This window comes from Pan troglodytes, chromosome 19 (genome assembly GCF_028858775.2).
Source record: "Pan troglodytes isolate AG18354 chromosome 19, NHGRI_mPanTro3-v2.0_pri, whole genome shotgun sequence".
NCBI lineage: Eukaryota > Metazoa > Chordata > Mammalia > Primates > Hominidae > Pan > Pan troglodytes.
Window position 1 is genome coordinate 72,388,274 of NC_072417.2, and position 16,418 is coordinate 72,404,691.

General features: G+C 40.0%; 1 protein-coding gene and 1 pseudogene across 2 annotated transcripts in view; both read left to right on the forward strand.

The window, feature by feature from the left end:
• The window catches only part of GDPD1 (glycerophosphodiester phosphodiesterase domain containing 1), a 55,754-nt gene extending 45,655 nt beyond the window's left edge, over positions 1-10,099 (forward strand). The window contains exons 7-11 of one of the 2 annotated variants that reach the window (XR_001710598.3): positions 1,136-1,269; positions 5,036-5,095; positions 6,876-6,927; positions 7,741-7,953; positions 9,968-10,099. Coding sequence is in view for 1 of the 2 variants with exons in the window: in XM_511917.8 (XP_511917.5) it covers positions 1,136-1,269; positions 5,036-5,095; positions 6,876-6,927; positions 7,741-7,863 (369 nt within the window). In the remaining variant the exon portion in view is untranslated. Of the gene's footprint in view, positions 1-1,135; positions 1,270-5,035; positions 5,096-6,875; positions 6,928-7,740 lie in introns of both variants that reach the window. The other variant, XM_511917.8, reaches the window with a different exon arrangement.
• A 5,091-nt stretch (positions 10,100-15,190) lies between these two features.
• Positions 15,191-15,548, forward strand: LOC134808978 (small nuclear ribonucleoprotein G-like; annotated as a pseudogene).
• The last annotated feature ends 870 nt before the right edge of the window (positions 15,549-16,418 follow it).

The window sequence follows — 16,418 nt, forward strand, 5'->3', positions numbered from 1 at the left end:
TCAAAAAAAAAAAAAAGGCATAGAGTTGTTTTCACTTTTGCAAAATGAAAAGACTTCTGGACTTTGGTTGCACAACAGTGTGAATATACTTAAAACCACCAAACTGTACATTTAAAAATGATTGACATTCAATTTTGCTGGGTGGCGGGGGGTGGGGGTGGTGAGAAAATAAATTTAAAAAATGATTAAGATCTTAAATTTGGCTGGTGAGGTGGCTCACACTTGTAATCCCAACACTTTGGGAGGCCAAGGTGGGCAGATCATCTGAGGTCAGGAGTTTGAGACCAGCCTGGCCAACATGGTGAAACCACATCTCTACTAAAAATACAAAAAATTAGCTGGGCATGGTGGTGTGTGCCTGTAATCTTAGCTACTTGGGGGGCTGAGGCAGGAGAATTGCTTGAACTCAGGAGGCAGAGGTTTCAGTGAGCCGATATTGTGCCACTGCACTCCAACCTGGGTGACAGAGTGAGACTCCGTCTCAAAAAAAAAAAAAAAAATCTTAAATTTTGTGTTATGTGTATTTTAGCACAATTAAAATTATATATATATGTATGTCTATCTTGTATTTTTAAAGTTTTGGGATATTGAGCATATTTTCCAATAGAAACTTAAAATGGTGGTTAGATTCTTGGATTAGTTTACAAAATCCTATTTATATTTTATATTTGATTCATAACATAGCTAAAAGATGACACATTTGCAACAGTATTGATATGTATCTATATATACTCATATATAGAGATATATAGCTACATATTTTTTAAACAGGAGTAAAGTTACTGAATATTCCATATATTCATCTTTTCATTTTGTTCCATTGGATTCTGACATGTTTAGTCTTTAGCTATAAGTACTGTAACCAACACAGAAGTGGTATTGCAAAAGCAGAGATGGTAATAGAGAAATTTTAGTAACATCATTACACTATGAGGCTCCAAGATCAATCCTGACCCATTTATCAAGGACTAGCCACTATTAAGTGTGGTGTTATTTGCAAATGAATATTCATAATCCCAGGAATGTTTGTAATAGATTTCAACACATTGTCTTGGGAAATACTGAGAGTTGTGAAGTAATCCTCTTTATTTGAGCAGTTGTAAAAATAACATGTAATATTGCTTGTGTCTTTTAGAATTCAGATATTCCTATACTCTTCAGTCTACAACGTGTCCTGCTCATTCTTGGCCTTTTCTTCACTGGCCTCTTGCCCTTTGTGCCCATTCGAGAACAGTTTTTTGAAATCCCAATGCCGTCTATTATACTGAAGTAAGTGGTTGCCCTTTTATTTTAAAATCAATTATCAATTACAGAAAGACTAAGATAAAAGCTCACTAATATCAGTATCAATGATGAAGAAGAGATTTCTGTAGTGATTTCCATGTTCTATTACCTGACCTATATTATGCATTTTTATATAATTAAGACACATTCTCTAAAACAAATAATCAGGACCCATCTCAGATTATGATTTTCTGTGCCTGTATAGTCAGAAATCAGATAAAAGGAATTTAATTTAATTACAGAAGGTAAATAATTATTTTATTCTCACATCAAATAGCAGTTGCCCTCCACTTTCCCTTATTGCTTTCTACTTCATTGACAGCTTTACCCAGCTCAAATTCCATTAAACTCCAAATTAAACAATGGTATTACTGTAATACATTTAGGAAGAAAAAACCACCACCACCATAAAAACCTCTGGAGATAGGAAAATAAAAGGGTATAGTTAGTTTATATAGGATACTGTTTTTTTAGTGTTTTGTTTTTTTTTTTTTTTTTTTGAGATGGAGTTTTGCCGTTGTGGCCTAGGCTGGAGTGCAAAGGTGTGATTTCGACTCACTGCAACCTCCGCCTCCCGGGTTCAAGTGATTCTCCTGCCTCAGCCTCCCGAGTAGCTGGGTTTATAGGCGCCCACCACCTTGCCTGGCTAATTTTTGTAGTTTTAGTAGAGATGGGGCTTCACCATGTTGGTCAGGCTGGTCTCCAACTCCTTACCTCAGATGATCCACCTACCTCCTCCCAAAGTGCTGGGATTATAGGCGTGACCCGCCTTGCCCAGCCAGGATCCTTTTATATTTACGTAATTCCACTACTAGAAAAGCCTTGCATTTCACTTGCTAATTTACTAGCAAGATAAAAATACATAGATTGTAAAAATACATAGGTACATAAAAACACTTAGATTGCCTGACAAATACTAAGCACTCAAAAGTGATAGCTTTTATTGTTATCTTTGTTATTATAAAGAATGATAGCTTCATCTCAAAATTCTACACATGTAGAATGTGATTTCTAGCTGTAGATTCATAACTGAATTATGACAAAGGAATTTGGAATCGTTGGGGAGATGATTTAAATGTGATTTTATTTGCATGAAAACACTTTTCATGGTCGGGCGCGGTGGCTCACGCCTGTAATCCCAGCACTTTGGGAGGCCAAGGCGGGTGGATCACGAGGTCAGGATATCGAGACCATCCTGGCTAACACGGTGAAACCCCGTCTCCACTAAAAATACAAAAAAAAAAATTCTCCGGGCGTGGTGGCGGGCGCCTGTAGTCCCAGCTACTCCGGAGGCTGAGGCAGGAGAATGGCGTGAGCCCGGGAGGCGGAGCTTGCAGTGAGCGGAGATTGCACCACTGCACTCCAGCCTGGGCGACAGAGCGAGACTCTGTCTCAAAAAAAAAAAAAAAAGAAAAGAAAAGAAAAGAAAACACTTTTCATATCCAACAGAACTTTAAAAAATCAAGCTGAAGAGCTTTCCTCTTTTATAGCATGTCTCAATAAAGGTAATGACTTAGGGGAAAAAAATAAAGCTGAACGTTAGTGTAGCAGTCATCAGACAATATTGCTAAGAAAAGCAGGCCAGGTGCAGTGGCTCACGCCTGTAATCCCAACATTTTGGGAGGCCGAGGCAGGAGGATCACGAGGTCAGGAGTTTGAGACCAGCCTGGCCAACATGGTGAAACCCCATCTCTACTGAAAATACAAAAATTAGCCAGGCTCGCCTGAACCCGGGGGGCAGAAGTTGCGGTGAGCCAAGATCGCGCTACTGCACTCCAGCCTGAGTGACAGAGCGAGACTCCTTCTCAAAAAAAAAAAAATAAGAAAGAAAAACAATTGGCCGGGCGTGGTGGCTCATGCCTGTAATCCCAGCACTGTGGGAGGCTGAGGCGGGTGGATCACAAAGTCAGGAGTTCAAGACCAGCCTAGCCAACATGGTGAAACCCCGTCTCTACTAAAAATACAAAAATTAGCCGGGCACAGTGGCAGACACCTGTAATCTCAGTTACTCGGGAGGCTGAGGCAAGAGAGTCGCTTGAACCCCAGAGGTGGAGGTTGCAGTGAGTCGAGATGGCTGCACTCTAGCCTGGGCGACAGAGCAAGATTCTGTCTCAGAAAAGAAAAGAAAAGAAAAACAATTTAGTCAGTACTTTTGTGCTCAACTTCTATTTCATGCTTGTTTTCCAATTTCAGTATCTTAGTGATAAACATGTTTATTTTATTTGTTCCTAAATTATATTTATGAACATCTTTGTAGCTGTTTCTCAGACAAAACAATAGAAAATGCTTCTTGTCTACCCAAAAAAAAAAAAAAAAAAAAAAAAACACCCTATTTTATTTGCTAGATTAAAATGATCCCTAAACATTTATTCCTGGCTGGGCCAGGGGCTCCTGCCTGTAATCTCAGCACTTTGGGAGGCAGAGGCAGGCGGATCACCTGAGGTCGGGAGTTCCATACCAGCCTGGCCAACATGGTGAAACTCCATCTCTACTAAAAATACAAAATTAGCTGGGCATGGTGGCGCACATCTGTAATCCCAGCTACTCAGGAGGCTGAGGCAAGAGAATCGCTTGAACCCAGAAGGTGGGGGTTGCAGTGAGCCGAGATAGCGCCATTGCACTCCAGCCTGGGTGACAGAGCAAGACTCTGCCAATAAATAAATAAATAAAACATTTATTCCTAAAGTACTTAGCTTTCCTCTGGCCTGGAGTGGACTGTTTGCTCTATATTTATCTTCATATGTTCCTTTTAGAAGCAAATATTGTTGAAATACAGACATAAGAACAAACTCCATAGAATTAATATTTTCTCTAAAAAGTGATTATGGATTAAGACACAAGTAGGATATCTTTTGTGTGTTTTAATACTTCTATAGAACACAATGGATATTTTCTAAGACAATATAGTGATTGTTTAATGAGGTAATCAGTATTTGAGCTACTAAATCCCTAATATTCCTGAAATTGCAACCAGGACTTTCCACTGGGGCCGGAGTTAGGGAAAAAAGGACTTGTACTTTATTTTGTACTTTTTTTTTTTTTTTGAGACAGAGTTTCACTTTGTCACCCAGGCTGGAGTGCAGTGGCGCAGTCTTGGCTCACTGCAACCTCTGCCTCCTGGGTTCAAGCAGTTCTCCTGTCTCCGGCTCCTGAGTAGCTGTGATTACAGGTGTGCGCCACCATGCCAGGCTAATTTTTATGTTTTTAGTAGAGACGGGGTTTCACCATGTTGGCCAGGCTGGTCTGGAACTTCTGAACTCAGGTGATGCACCAGCCTCAGCCTCCCAAAGTGCTGGGATTACAGACATGAGCCACCATGCCTGGCCTACAGATATTTTAAAGGAAAGGAAAACACGTGGTAAACTGCTCACTTTGATCTATAATACAGTTCCGTTGTATGTTTACATTTGCCACATACTAAATTGTAGGAGACAAAGCAGGAGAAAGATTTCACCAAAAAAGAAACGAGATATGAGCCTAGGGCACCAGGGTCTCTGGAAAGACAATATTTATTTATTTATTTATTTATTTATTTATTTATTACTTTTGAATAGGGATGGCAAAAAGTTAGCTTGAGACCAGTGCAAACAGAACCCAACTGGCCTTTATTTTATTTTTGTCCTTTTTACAAATATTTTTTGAGAATATACAAAGTACAAGGCACTGTTTTCATTTTTGAATTTGTTTCATTTTATCACACTGATATATTTCTGTGTTTCTAATTTGTAATTCAAACTTTATTTTACCCTAGGCTAAAAGAACCACACACCATGTCCAGAAGTCAAAAGTTTCTCATCTGGCTTTCTGATCTGTAAGAATTTTAATTTCTTAATATGCAAGTTATTGCTTCAGCTATATTTATTAAATACTACCCTTAAAATGTAGTGCAAGCTTTCCACATGTAATTTGTAACAAGGACAAATTGAGCACCTGCTATGTAAAATGTGTATGAATCATTTAGAAATATCTTAATTACTAATCACAAAACCTTAGGAAGAATCTTGAGAGATAATGTCATCCAACTTCATGAGAAAACTGAGCCCCCATATACCCAGTTAAATTATTTACTTGGGGTTATCTAGCTAGTTAGTAGCAGAACTAGGTTAAATAACCATTCCCTTTAGCTTACTTGCTGGTGAAAAGAAGTGTAGCAACACAGTATATATAAAAGTGTATGTTGCCTACAGCACATTTCTCAGAAAAATCTGCTCTGCACCAAGACTTAACAGCAGAAAGGAAATCCCACCTATAGAGTGGATATCAACTTTAAAGAAAATGCCTTAATTTAGACATGATGAGTTTAATTTTAGTAAAAATCACTAAATAATTGTACTATATTTTGCTTTAAGATGGAACCTTGAATGCTTAAATATTTTAATAGTCCCAAATCACAACTTTTTATTATTTAACACCTTTTTTTCTTATTTTATTTTATTTTATTTTATTTATTTATTTATTCATTTTTTGAGATGGAGTCTTTCTCTGTCGCCCAGGCTGGAGTGCAGTGGTGTGATCTCGGCTCACCGCTTCCTGGGTTCAAGTGATTCTTCTGCCTCAGCCTCCCGAGTAGCTGGAACTATAGGCGCCTCCCACCATGCCTGGTTAGCTTTTGTATTTTTTAGTAGAGATGAGGTTTCATCATGTTGGCCAGGTTGATCTCGAACTCCTGGCCTCATGTGATCTGCCCACCTCAGCCTCCCAAAGTGCTGGGATTACAGGTGTGAGCCACCGCGCCCAGCCTTAACGCCTTTTTCAAAGAGTCTTAAACAATTAATTTTATCTTTTCTCTCTGTCAGTGTTTATTCTTTTTTGCTTTATTCTTGATTTAAGCTCTAGTTTTCAAGGATGCCTTTTTTTTTGTACTCAAGTAAAACCAGGATGCATTTTTTTTCTTTTTTCAACCCTATTAACTGACAAGATGCATTGTTAATTGGTGTTAAAAGCACATGATTTCTAGTTTCTGTTATTTAATCATTCTAATAGACATAACAGAATAGAAATAATGTCTTTCCAGTGCAATGAATTCCTATCTTGCTCAAGAGGTTTGTATTTTGAAAGTTCACTTATCAGTGAGTTACTTGGAACAAAAAAATATTTTTTCCCTAGACATAGGATAGTGTAATTAATGGACATAATGCTTCTAACATAGCTTACAAAAGACTAATCCATTGTGTAATGAACTATGATGTTATAGAAATTGACCTGCATTTGTTGACTTATTTTAACTTGGAAAGTTAGGAACACACATTAATAGTAAGAAAGGAAAGCCAGCTCTTTCTCCTTCTTCAGCAGTGAAAATGAGGCAGCCTCTTTTCCATTGAGCTGTGCCAACAAGAATGGGTCTCCTACGAATCTGGTAGCAGCAAGAAGTAGAAAGGAGGTTCTGGTTGTCCACCAACCAGCAGCCTGCAGTGAAAGGAGATCCAGCAATTAAGACATAAATTAATTCACAACAGCTATTATTACTTGAGACCATTTCTTTTATTGCTGAAGCATTGGGATTAAATTAAACTGGAATTACTAAACTCTAAATTGACTAAATTAGGACTAAGGACTAAATTCCTAAATCAGTTTTGCTTTTTCTTTTCTAGCTTACTAATGAGGAAAGCTTTGTTTGACCACCTAACTGCTCGAGGCATTCAAGTAAGTTTCTGGAATGATGCATTTTGGAAGCAGCATAGCTCACCAGTTTAACACAAATATAAAGGGCAAGAACTTTTAACTGACTTAGTTTGGCCCTTGACTCTGATGCTGCTGCTTTACTGATCCACCAATGAGGACCTTAAGCTCTTCCTTACACTTAGCAATAAAGCATTGGCATTTCTGGATCTAGATTCCTCTTATGTACAGAATAGCTGATGCCAGAGGGGTGGGACAGTGTTTGTGTGTGTGTGTATATATATAAATATATGTATGTATATTTCTTTTTTTCCTTTTTTCTTTTTTTTTTTTTGAGATGGAGTCTCACTCTGTCACCCAGGCTGGAGTGCAGTGGTGTAGTCTTGACTCACTGCAACCTCCACCTCCCAGGTTCAAGCAATTCTCGTGCCTCAGCCTCCTAAGTAGCTGGGATTATAGGCATGCATCACCACACCTGGCTAATTTTTGTATTTTTAGTAGAGACTGGGTTTTGCCATGTTGGCCAGGCTGATCTCGAACTCCTGACCTCAGGTATCCCCTGCCTTGGCCTCCCAAAGTGCTGGAATTACAGGCGTGAGCCACCGCGCTCAGCCAGGAGACTGTATATTTAACAAGCACCATGAATTTTTTTTTAACACTCCTCATTCCTGTAAGGAACAAAGTGGAATTTTAAAAAAGGATCTAATGATTTATTTAAATGATAGCTTTAAAAGGTTATTTCTAAATGTACCAAGACTGTAGTGGATAAATACTGTTATAAAAATAATTTTCTATTTTAACATTTCTTCTCATACTTCTCATACTTCTAATTTTCAGGTGTATATTTGGGTATTAAATGAAGAACAAGAATACAAAAGAGCTTTTGATTTGGGAGCAACTGGGGTGATGACAGACTATCCAACAAAGCTTAGGGATTTTTTACATAACTTTTCAGCATAGAAAAGGAGGTACTTAGAAGTATTGAAGGAAAAAATGAAGACCTAAGAAAAAAATATTTCATGATCATTTCCCTAAGCCATTTCCAGAATGGTAAAAGGTTTAATCAGTTTTTATTACCTCATTTTTAAGCCTGTATGAGAATGTAGAAACTATATATTGTATGTATATTTATTTTAAATAATATTGTATATTTTATGTTTGTAAATTGTTTAGAAAGATAATTGGTTATGAGATGTAAGTTTTAATTTCTTAACGTGCATTTTTGTTTCTAGATCTTATACAGAAATCTTGATTAATAACATACACAGATATGTACATACTACATCATCTACAGAAATCTTGATCAATAACCTAGAAACTAGGTTATCTAGGTTATTGATCAAGATTTCTGTAGATGATGTAGTGTTCTATTATAAGTAATTCTGGAATCAAAGACTATTGGATACATTTGGCATGGGCTGAGTGTGGTGGCTCATGCCTGTAATCCCAGCACTTCGGGAGGCTGAGACAGGCAGATCATCTGAAGTCAGGAGTTAAAGACCAGCCTGGCCAACATGGCAAAACCCCATCTCTACCAAAAATACAAAAATTAACCATGCGTGGTGGTACACGTCTGTCATCCCAGCAGCTCTTAAGGCTGAGGCACGAGAATTGCTTGAACCCGGGAGGCAGAGGCTGTAGTGAGCCAAGATAGCACCACTGCACTCCAGCCTGGGAGACAGAGTAAGACTCTGTCTCAAAAAAAAAAAAAAAAAAAAAATTGGGAGGCCGAGGCGGGCGGATCACAAGGTCAGGAGATCGAGACCATCCTGGCTAACATGGTGAAACCCCATCTCTACTAAAAATACAAAAAATTAGCTGGGCGTGGTGGTGGGCACCTTAGTCCCAGCTACTCGGGAGGCTGAGTCAGGAGAATGGCGTGAACCCGGGAGGCGGAGCTTGCAGTGAACCGAGATCGCGCCACTGCACTCCAGCCTGGGCGACAGAGCAAGACTCCGTCTCAAAAAAAAAAAAAAGAAAGAAAAGAAAAAAAAGAAAAAAATTGGCATTAGTCTTCACTGGAATACAATCAATTAGTAAAAGATTTTTTTTTTTTTTTTTTTTGACATGTAGTCTTGCTCTGTCGCCGAGGCCGGAGTGCAGTGGTGCGATCTTGGCTCACTGCAACCTCTGCCTCCCAGGTTCCAGCAATTCTTCTGCCTCTGCCTCCCGAGTACCTGGGATTACAGGTGCCTGCTACCATGCCCAGCTAATTTTTGTATTTTTAGTAGAGACAGGGTTTTGCCACGTTGGCCAGACTGGTCTCGAACTCCTGACCTCAGGTGATCCACCCACCTCGGCCTCTCAAAGTGCTGGGATTACAGGTTTGAACCACTGCACCCGGCCAGTAAAAGAAATTTTGAAGGCCATTGCAGCTATTTGGTAGTGTCTTGTTATTTCTAGGTGCACCTTAGTTAAAGGGGAAAAATAAAATGGAAAAAAGCTTGGAAATCAGTGATGTGTAGTTATTTGGCAAGTTATACATAATCAGCAGCAGCCAGGCTCAAGAAAATAAAAGTTGATTAGTTGATCAGAAATAAAATCTGTAGAGTGAATTAGATTTCTGAGTTGTTGTTAATGGAACATTCTATTTGAGACCTTTTTCAGGTGTGTAGCAATTCTACCATGTCCATTTTTTTAAGCATTAAAAAGGAACTTATCAGTTGTAAATTAAGACAAGATCCAAATAGTCATATTTTTGTGTTTCCTCTAAAAAAATGTAAGATTTCCATTTTTGGCATTGACTAACTGAGCCTACATCTAGATTTTAAATACCATCTTGAATCCTAATAATTAAACTGATGAAAGTGCATATCATTGTTCCTAACATTTATGAACCCCCATAAAGATGTTCCTGAGTTATTTAAAACTTATTAATGAGTTCTTTAAAACTCATTAATCTGAGTATTAAGTAGAAACAGAATTTTCCAAAGCATTAGACATCACTTTCTCAGTTTATCTGAGGTGACTTCGTGTACATCTGTTTCTAATATATTTGACTAATTTTCATGATCTCAGATTGTGAGGTAAATGTAATCTGGAATAATAAGTGTCTTTTACCTAGATTACATCTCTCATTTGGAGTTTGGCAATGAAACAGCTATGAAGAATGACTGTACTCTCCCATCTGTCCCTGGATGACATAAATATCATTTGCTTTGTTGTTTAAACTGAAATAAAGTTTTCCAAGAACAAAGTAAGCATTCTTCATTTTTTTTCAGTTTTAATTCCAAATATAATTTATAGATTTTTTTGCAGAATTTAATGAGGTGATGCTTTAATCATATGAATAATAAATGCACCTGAGATTTCTCTCTAGTAAAGAAAAGAAAATATGGAAACACTTTTATGGTAAGAAAGTTACTTCTTGGCATTTGAACAAATAACTTGGGCGGGTAATCCACTGAATCAGTCATTTTCAATTTCACTTATTGTAACTTATGGTTATAGTTGCTAGGGATCATTTTGATCATCTTTGATAGAATTCTTTTTGTTATTTCTCCTTTCTAAATTTTGCTTTGTTATGATTCAGAACAGATCATATTAAAGGGCCAGCTTATATTTTATGTAAACCAGTAGAAGAAAAAGTACCCAACAAGGTAAAGATGTTTAGAAAATAATGTTTCAAAAGTTTGGTGATTTTATAGTCAAGGTGACTTTAATTTTCTTAATAAAAACATAGTATTTTCTAACAAGGAAGTTGGTCATCATTCAGTTAACATCTGAATTCTGCTTTTTGATAGGGGCATCAAGTTTTTTGTTTGTTTGTTTGTTTTTTGAGACAGGGTCTTGCTCTGCCACCCAGGCTGGAGTGCAGTGGCTCAGTCTCCACTCACTGTAGCCCCAACCTCCCTGGCTCCAGTGATACTCCTACCTCAGCCTCCTGAGTAGCTGCCACTACAGGAGTACACCACCACACCCTGCTAATTTTTGTATTTTTTTGTAGAGACAGGGTTGCTCCATGTTGCCCATGGCTCAAGCAATCTGCCCGACTTGGCCTCCCAAAGTGCTAGGATTACAGGCACGAGCCACTGTGCCCGGCCTCAGAATTTCTTAAAGCTCTCATTTCAGTTCTAGAAATTGAGGAGTGGGGAGGGACTACAGGGAGTCATCTCATAGCCGCACTGTGAAGAAAGGATGGCTGTGATGGGTTGAGAAAACAGAACATAAATAATAAATCATAGTATGCTCCAGTATGGGAAACCATTAATATATAACACAGCCTGAATGATTTTGCCTAGAGTTATGCAACATGGTGACCCCAGAAAGAATCCATTGGAAAAAAAAAATCAAAAGAGATTCTGCAATAGATAAGAATGACAAGTTAAGGGTGGCCATGAATGCCAGGCTGAAGAGTTTGTTCTAAACTGAAAGTCATACAGCTCAAGTAGATGGCTAAACTTGAGACAATGGAAACAAGAACCAAAACTGCTAGGCAATAATATGACATAATGATTTCAGTCACAAAAGCAAAATGTGAAAAACAGTCTGCAACCAGGCCTCAAAACAAAAGCAGAACTAAAGAAGTCAGATGCAAGCGTCAGAGAGGAAATCAAAATGCTCGGAGCATACGAAGACATTTTCTGTGCCTCATTTAGGTAGCGTTGAAAAATTAATGTTTGGAAAGTTGATCATCCTATAATCTGAAAGAAAGATACAAGCCTAGAGCAGAGAACTGTCCAGAAACCAGGTCAGAAGTCTAAACAGATTAATACAAATCTAAATTGCCATTAGATGGCATAAAAATTTGGTGGCCAGGTACAGTGGCTCACGTCTGTAATCCCAGCACTTTGGGAGGCTGAGGCAGGGAGATCACTTGAGGCCAGGAGTTCGAGACCAGCCTGGCCAACATGGCAAAACCCCATCTCTACTAAAAAAAAAAAAAAAAAAAAAATTAGCCAGGTGTGGTGGTGCACACCTGTAATCCCAACTACTCGGGATTACATGAGAATTGAGGCAGAAGAATTGCCTGAATCCAGGAGGCGGAAGCTGCAGTGAGCTGAGATGGCACTGCTGCACTCCACCCTGGCCAACAGAGTGAGACTCCATCTCAAAATAAAAAAGAAAAAAGAGGCCGGGTGCAGTGGCTCATGCCTGTAATCCCAGCACTTTGGGAGGCTGAGGCGGGCAGATCACGAAGTCAGAAGATTCAAGACCATCCTGGCTAACAAGGTGAAACCCCTTCTCTACTAAAAATACAAAAAATTAGCTGGGCGTGGTAACACGTGCCTGTAGTCCCAGCTACTTGGGAGGCTGAGGCAGGAGAATCACTTGAACCCGGGAGGCAGAGGTTGCAGTGAGCCAAGATTGTGCCACTGTACTGCAGCCTGGGCGACAGAGCGAGACTCCATCTCAAATAAAAAAAAAAAAAAGGAAGTAATGGTACTATAAGTAGGGAAACAATGAATCTATGTGTCTCTGTAAAGGAAAAATTAGGCCAGGTGCTGTGGCTCACGCCTGTAATCCCAGCACTTTGGGAGGCCGAGGAGGGTGAATCACCTGAGGTCAGGAGTTTGAGACCAGGTTGAGTAACATGGTGAAACCCTGTCTGTACTAAAAATACAAAAATTATCAGGATGTGGTGGTGGGTGTCTGTAATCCCAGCTACTCTGGAGGCTGAGGCAGGACAATCACTTGAACCCGGGAAGTGGAGGTTGCAGTGAGCTGAGACCATGCCATTGCACTCCAGCTGGGCAACAAGAGTGAAATTCTGTCTCAATAAATGAAAGTTAAAAAAGGGAAAAAATAATAAGAGCTGGCGACTGGATAAGCTTAAAAGAAGAAGGGAAAGTTACAAAGCTGCAAAAAAATGGGGAACCTGGAGAGGAGAAACAATGTGGTGGTAAAGATGATGAATGTGGGCGCACTTGAGTTTGAAAGGGCAAAAAGAAGTTTGAGTGGCTATGCTTTAGATATATTCGCCCTTGGATGAAAGGCTAAATCTGGAGGAATAGATTTAGGCATTTCCTGTACTTCATAGGTATGAATTTGCAAAGTTAGCTCTTTAGAGGTGATATTAGTTGCTTCTCAGTATACTACTTGCAATTTGAATAGTACCATGCCACCAGATGCCTAGTTCGTGAATGCCTAGTGAGACTGAATAATAACATACAACATAACAAATGATCTCATTCATTTATGCCTTTTTCTTTCAAAAGTAGAGAGCTCTATTAAAACAGACATAATTTTTTTTTTTTTTTTTGAGATGGAGTCTTACTCTGTCTCCCAGGCTGGAGTGCAATGGTGCAATCTTGGCTCACTGCAACCTCTGCTCTCGGGTTCAAGCGATTCTCTTGCTTCAGCCTCCCAAGTAGCTGGGACTACAGGCACATGCCACCACACCCAGCTAATTTTTGTACTTTTAGTGGAGATGCACTTTCACCATGTGGCCACGGTGGTCTTGAACTCTTGACCTCAAGTGATGCACCCACCTTGACCTCCCAAAGTGCTGGGATTACAGGCGTGAATCACCGCGCCCAGCCAAAACAGGCATAATTTTAACTCATCGCATTATTTATGAAAAGAATACATTATTCTGGTTTGTTGAGTAGTTTTTAAATTTAGTTTTTTAAAGTCCTAAGATAACAAGGCAGGTCCTGGACAGCCTCTCCTGGGCAAGAGGAGGCTGAGCAGGTGTAGCAGGTTACCCATTCCCACTTTGATGAGAGCTGCTCCACTTTTTTCTGTTTCATATATGAGTTCAACATAAAATTGATTTGAAATAGGAATTGTCTGCAAAAACCTTTTTTGCATTCTTTGATCTAAGATTTTTCCCCCCGGACTTTAATAGAACCTCCCTCTCTCCCCTCCTCTTCCTCTCTTTCTTCTTCCCTCCCTTCCTTCCCTGATAACTCACTCAAAGCCTTTTAAAAATTCAGTCAGTTCCCTTAATGGTTTATGATCATTTTTTCTGGTCAGAAACTTCTCAAGAACAACCAATAGGTGGGGAAGGAGGGGTGAGAGACAGGCATAGGATACGAACAGCTAATTCACAAGTGTAAATGGCCAAGAGACATGAAAAATGTTTAACTTCCCTCATAATAAAAGACTTACAAAATGAAATGATATTGAATATGATACTAATTCCCGACTCTCAGGTAAGCAAGAATGAAAGTGTTGGTGAGAGGCATAGGAGAACAAGCACTCATAAACTGTTGGTAGGAATATAAATTGACAGAGCCCACCCCTCCTCCCCGGCTTTTTTTTTTTAAGACAAAGTCTTGCTCTGTTGCAGACTGAAGTGCAGTGGCATGATCACAGCTCACTGCAACCTGTGCCTCCTGGAATCAAACAATCCTTCCACCGCAGACCCCTGAGTAGCTGGGACTACAGGTATGTACCACCACGCCAGCTAATTTTTGTATTTTTTTGTAGAGACAGGGTTTTGCTATGTTGCCCAGGCTGGTCTTAAACTCCTGGGCTCAAGCCATCTGCCCACCTCAGCCTCACAAAGTGTTGGGAATATAGGTGTGAGCTACAACACTTGGCCTTGGCAGAACACTTCTAGGATAAATTTGACAGTACCTTCAAATACATCCTTTCATCAGAAATTCCAGTGCTAGGAATAATATTCCAAGAAAAAAATAGGATGAGTGTCCAAAGATACATATGCAGAGTGAAAAATTGGAAACAACCTAAATATACAACATTAAAGGACTGGTTAGGCCAGGCATGGTGGGTCACACCTGTAATCCCAGCACTTGGGGAGGCCAAGGCGGGCGGATCACTTGAGGCCAGGAGTTCCAGACCAGCTAACATGGCAAAACCCCATCTCTACTAAAAATACAAAAAAAAGTAGATGGGTGTGGTGGTGTGGGCCTGTAGTCGCAGCTCCTTGGGAGGCTGAGGCACCAGAATCACTTGAACCTCCCGGGAGGCGGAGGTTGCAGTGAGCCAAGATCACACCAGTGCACTCCAGCCTGGCTGACAGAATTAGACTTCATCTCAAACAAAACAAAACAAAAAACAGTGAGGGAGGCCGGGCGTGGTGGCTCATGCCTGTAATCCCAGCACTTTGGGAGGCCAAGGTGGGCAGATCATGAGGTCAGGAGTTAAAGACCAGCCTGGCCAACATAGTGAAACCCCGTCTCTACTAAAAATACAAAAAAAAAAAAAAAAAAAAAAATCAGCTGGGCGTGGTGGCAGGCTCCTGTAGTCCCAGCTACTTGGGAGGCTGAGACAGGAGAATCGCTTGAACCTGGGAGGTGGAAGTTGCAGTGAACCGAGATTGCACCACTGCACTCCAGCCTGGGCGACACAGCGAGGCTCTGTCTCAAAAAAAAAAAAAAAACCAGCAACGAAACAGTGAGGGAGGCCGTGCATTCCATTCCAAGGCATCTGTGAGCCCACAGAGCAGACACCATGAGCAAAGCTCATCCTCCCCAGTTGAAAAAATTTATGAACAAGAAATTATCGTTGAAATTAAATGATGGCAGACATATTGTGAAGATTTGATCCCTTTATGAATCTTGTGATAGATGAATGTGTGGAGATGGCGACTAGTAGGCAACAGAACAATATTGGAATGGACGTAATATGAGGAAATAGTATCGTCATGTTAGAAGCCTTGGAATGAGTAAAAATAATGGCTGCTCAGCAGAGAAACCTATGCCCTCTCTCTATAGGGCCTGTTTTACTATGATGTAAAAATTAGGTCATGTACATTTTCACATTAGACTTTTTTTTTTTTTTTTTTTTGAGAAGGAGTCTTGCTCTGTTGCCCAGGCTGGATCTCGGCTCACTGCAAGCTCTGCCTCAGCCTCCCGAGTAGCTGGGACTACAGGCACCCGCCACCATGCCCTGCCTTTTTTTTTTTTTTTTAAGTTTATTTAACAAAATGTCTGGCCGGGCTTGGTGGCTCACGCCTGTAATCCCAGCACTTTGGGAGGCCGAGACGGGCGGATCACCAGGTCAGGAGATCAAGACCATCCTGGCTAACACGGTGAAACCCCGTCTCTACTAAAAATACAAAAAAATTAGCCGGGCGTGGTGGTGGGCACCTGTAGTCCCAGCTACTCGGGAGGCTGAGGCAGGAGAATGGCGTGAACCTGGGAGGCGGAGCTTGCAGTGAGCTGAGATCCAGTCTAGGCTACAGAGCAAGACTCCGTCTCAAAAAATAAAATAAAAAATAAAAAAACAAAATCGCAAAACAAGGGACTGGTTAAATAAATTATGATAGATCCTTATAAAATATGAATGTTCTATATCTAGTGATATGAGAATATTAAGTGAAAACAGCCACAAAATTGTGTATTGTGTAAATAAAAAATATTCATCTTAAAGGTCTGAAATGCTATCTGCCAATGTTAATAGTGTTTTTTTTAAATTGTGGTAAGAAGGCTGGGCGCAGTGGCTCACGCCATTATTCCCAGCAATTTGGGAGGCCGAGGCAGGTGGATTACCTGAGGTCAGGAGTTTGAGACCAGCCTGGCCAACGTGGTGAAATGCCATCTTTACAAAAATACAATTAGCCGGGCATGATGGTAGGTACCTGTAATCCCAGCTACTTAGGAGGC